This window comes from Azolla caroliniana, unplaced genomic scaffold (assembly GCF_043228905.1).
Source record: "Azolla caroliniana isolate FFs.n. ecotype wild unplaced genomic scaffold, voAzoCaro1.0.p SCAF_22, whole genome shotgun sequence".
Taxonomy (NCBI): Eukaryota; Viridiplantae; Streptophyta; class Polypodiopsida; order Salviniales; family Salviniaceae; genus Azolla; species Azolla caroliniana.
Window position 1 is genome coordinate 8,633,881 of NW_028230457.1, and position 4,408 is coordinate 8,638,288.

The following is a 4,408-nucleotide window of genomic DNA, read 5'->3' on the forward strand; positions in this document are numbered from 1 at the left end:
GTAATACTTTCATGTTTTATAATAGACATGGGGTGAAAGCCTATATAACAAAGCTGAAAGGTATTCTCATGTGGGAATTTTGGATGTTAGAGCATGTGGGGATCATTTCCCTTAAATGCATATTTAGGTTTTTTAATGGCATTACATGCCGTCCCTCTCCCTACATAGGCATATGATAGTTAGAGGAAACTAAAAAGTGTTGTAACTAAGTGGATTTTACATACAATTAATATAATTGTGTGCTTTACGAGAGGGAGAGAGAGAGAGAGAGAGAGAGAGAGAGAGAGAAACCAATGGTACCCAAATTAAAGAGTTGAAATTAATTGATGATTGAGAGAGAAAACCATATGTACCAATGGTATGCAAGACGTTCGGGAGATGGTTCAATTACTTCGAGTTATGTCTTGTGGTTGTCCATAAGTAGATAGAGACTAATCATATATCACATTGAATTGTGTTTTGGTTGCTAATCAAATATCACATAGAGTTGTGAGAATGAAACCACATTGATATTGCACGAAGAAGATGGCAATGAATGGTCAATAAACAAATATATCAATCTAAATAAATACAAGGTATTGTATAAATGTACATATAAAAGATATTGTAGCCTCGAATCTTTTCCAAAGACTTACCAAAATAAAGGAGTATGTTAAAAATTTATATTTTCTCACCTAGACACAAAGACTTACCCAAATAAACTAGAAACAAAAAACAAATGATAATCATCTCTACACTATGATCATCACAAAAAACAAATGATAAACTAGAGTACAATATTGTCATATATGGGGATATAAAAACTTTACTCTTGTTTAAGTTTGAGTTTGAGAACGCAATTGATACTATGTAGGGAGCTAAGAGGCATGTACAATTTGTGGTAAGCAAATCATATATCATTAGCGAGTAAAAAATATGGAGGTAAATATCCATGAGTAATGTAAACATACATGGTAGATAAAACTCACTTTTCTTTTGTATTGGAAGGGTTAAACACAAAGTACCATCATATAGACATTCATAACACACATCGTTCTTTATATTAATACTTCAAACTTCACTCATGTCAAGCTTGGGACAAATTTCATAAAGAAGATGTTGGACACATCACATATTCATACCAAATGCTTTTAAGACTTCAGTTGTAACGTAGGGACAAATTCGGCGAGTCGAAATTTGCTAGGAGTGGCAATTAGTGGAGCTTGGCGGGGTAGGCTTAGGCCATTCCTCTCGGTCATGTCCACAACGTCGTGGACAACCCACTCAAAACAATGGACAAGGGTGGCTACAGTGAGCTCCACTATGCCCAATGCCAAGGCTATGCCCGGACAAGCTCTCCGACCACTTCCGAATGGCACGAGCTCAAAGTGTTGACCGCGCACATCCACGGCCTTCTCTCGCCCATCCTCCAAGAACCTTTCCGGCATGAACTTCTCGGGCATCTCCCACGTGGCGGGGTCATTGGCGATCGCCCATGCATTGACCAACACGGTTGTCCCTTGGGGAATCTTGTATGAGCCGCCGTGGCCGCCGCTGTCCTCCACTAAGTCTAGCTCGCACTCTTCCATGGATACACGCGGAAGCAACAATGGCCCCGGCATATGCTTGCGCAACGTCTCCTTAATAACCGCCTTGGTGTATCGGAGGCTCGGAAGATCTTTCATCTCCACTATCCTCTCCTTCCCCACTATCATGTCTACTTCATCTTGGACCTTTTTGAGCACCCGCGGATTCGCGAGAATCTCCGCCATTGCCCAATCAAGTGTAGTGGTCGTCGTCTCCATCCCAGCTAAGAACAACTCCTGAAATCGATACAGGCCTCCCGAATTATGATCAAATAATCTTGATCCCACCCTTATTTATTCAGATCCTTAAAAGATTACAATTTACAAAACAAAAGGAAATACAAAACCGGATATATATATGTGTGTGTGTGTGTGTGTGTGGTATGCTTATAGAAATCTAATTGCTTAGATTGTCTCCATATATTTCTTAACATTTTTGGCAAAAACTTAATGAATACTTACAAGCATCATTGCTTTGATCTTCACTCTGCTGTGTGGAGGGTTTGAAGCTGCCAAGAACACATCTAACATGTCCCGAGGTGTGTCCTCCTCCTCCTCCTCCGATGGCTTACAAGTACGATTCGCTGCTCTCACCTCCACTCGGTTCGACACGATCGCCTCCAACACGGTGTCTATGGAAGAGAACCAGCTAAGGAAGCGGCGTCTGGTGAAGTAATCGAGGAAGCTAAGGCAAGGAATAGCGTCGCCGATGAACTTGGCTCCAAGGTGAACACCTCCATGGTGGAAAAGCTCACAGAGATGATGCTGATGGTTATGGTTATGGTGATGTGGATGATGATGATGATGATGTAATTTGGAGTTGACTTCGGACACACGTTCCCCGAGGACAATGCGAAACATAATGTTTTCCGTAATGTTGGACAAGCATGCCGTGACATTGACGGCTACGGAAGCCGCGGAGACCTTGAGATCCTCGATGAGGCGGCGCACCTCGTCGGATATCACTGGAATGTGGAGCTCCTTCATATGGCGGGAGCCGAGCAAATGAGTGTTGTAGAGCTTGCGCGTGAAGTGCCAATCAGCACCGTAAGGGGACGTGAAGCACGCCTTGTCACCGCCATAGAGGAGCCTGATGGCACTCGTCGAAGGACGGCTTGCGAACACTTTATCGTGTGTGTGGAAGATTTGGCGTGCGACCCATGAACTCGACACGATAAGTGTCGGGCCAAAGCCTAGGTGGAGGAAGACTAGGGGCCCGTAGCGCTCACAAAGCGCGCCTAGTGACTTGTGAAGGAATGGGGAAGCGAATAGATGCGGGAGGTTCCCGAGAAACGGGAGCGGGAACGGTCCAGGTGGCACCCTCCCTCGCCTTCGGAGGACCACCCATCGTAACCATTGCCCCATGGCCGTGATTCCGAACCCGATGACAAGTAGAGTTAGGGCACCGATGATGAACATTTTTGTTGATCCCATTCAAAAACTTTGGAGGATATATCTTTCGATGCAAATGAATTCATAAATACTAGAGATTTGGCATTTTAGGACAAAATATACAAAGCCTTATCGACATGACACATATGTTGAGCTTATTGACACGAAAACAATCTATGTATTTAATAATATAGGATCGCAATCCTGTGGAATGAAGGCATTATTTGAAAGTCCCAATATAATGAAATGCCTCTTGATTCGCTTATAAATGTGTTTTCTACCTCACAATTGGCTAAAATGTAGACTTAGAAATGTGGGTTCCACTTCAAAATGATCTTTACTTGATAATGGTTTACAGATATGAGTTCTACTTCATAATGGTTTACAAATGTGAGTTCAACTTCACAATGGTTTACAAATGTTAGTTCAACTTCATAATGGCTTACAAACGAGTCCTTTGGAAAGACGACATTACTTGACAGTCCCAATATAATGCAATGCCTTGATTCGCTTATAGATGTGTTTACTACTTCACAATTGGCTAAAAATGTTGGCTTAGACTTGTGGGTTCCACTTCAAAATAATCTCTATTTCATAATGGTTTACAAACGTGAGTTCAACTTCATAATGGATCACAAACGTTTCTAGATACAATCTATGCCCCTTACATTTGAAGATTCTTGAGGAGGAAAGAAACGTGCATGATGAATGTGATACGGGTGAGAGAAGGTAGATATCATTGAATGTCCAAAGGAGACCGATTGTGATCTGTGGGACTGGCCTAACATGGTCTAAGAGAGAGAGAGAGAGAGAGAGAGAATGATGTTTTGTAGAAGCAAGAAACAAGAAACATATATAACCAATGGTACCCAAATTAAAGAGTTGAAATCGATTGATCATCCACCTTGAGTTGTAGAAAAGAGAAAAACATATGTAACACAATGGTACCCCATAAAGTGTAGGAGATGGTTCAATCACCTCGTGTTGTGTTTTGGTTATTGTCCCAAAATAGATGGAGACTAATCATATATCACATTGAATTGTGTTTTGGTCGCTATCTAAAAGGACATGGAGAATAATTAAATATCACATTGAGTAGTTAGAATGAAACCACATCGATAGTGCATGAAGATGACAACAAATGTCCAATCACCAATCAATCTAAATAACTGCACGGTAGAGTACAAATGAACAAATAAAAGTTTTTTTGCCCTCACATATTTTCCAAAGACTTACCAAAATAGAGGAGAAACAATAACCAAATGTTAATCATCTATATTTTCTCATGTATACAAAGACATACCCAAATAAACTAGAAACAAAAAACAAATCATAATCATCTCTACACTATGATCATCATCACTGACTTCATGGCACATGCTACAAAAGCTTTACAAATATGTCGCTATCGAGTAATCAATGACGTTCAATCACTAGAACTAAACCACATG

The 4,408-nt window shown here is 40.9% G+C and overlaps 1 protein-coding gene across 1 annotated transcript; it reads right to left on the reverse strand.

The window, feature by feature from the left end:
• Positions 1–874: 874 nt before the first annotated feature.
• On the reverse strand, positions 875–3,100 carry LOC147849922 (cytochrome P450 71AU50-like). The gene is made up of 2 exons (XM_087337164.1): positions 2,028–3,100; positions 875–1,802 (listed from the first exon to the last, which is right to left on the reverse strand). The coding sequence occupies exons 1-2, from the start codon at positions 2,997–2,999 to the stop codon at positions 1,131–1,133; spliced, it is 1,644 nt and encodes a 547-aa protein (XP_087193290.1). The 5' UTR covers positions 3,000–3,100; the 3' UTR covers positions 875–1,130.
• Between the last annotated feature and the right edge of the window lie 1,308 nt (positions 3,101–4,408).

Excerpts from the sequence above, each read along its gene's own strand:
- LOC147849922 (XM_087337164.1), bottom strand. The coding sequence starts at position 2,999 with ATGGGATCAACAAAAATGTTCATCATCGGTGCCCTAACTCTACTTGTC. Across the intron at positions 1,803-2,027 it reads AGATCAAAGCAATGATGCTT|GAGTTGTTCTTAGCTGGGAT; the intron begins GTAAGTATTCAT and ends TATCGATTTCAG.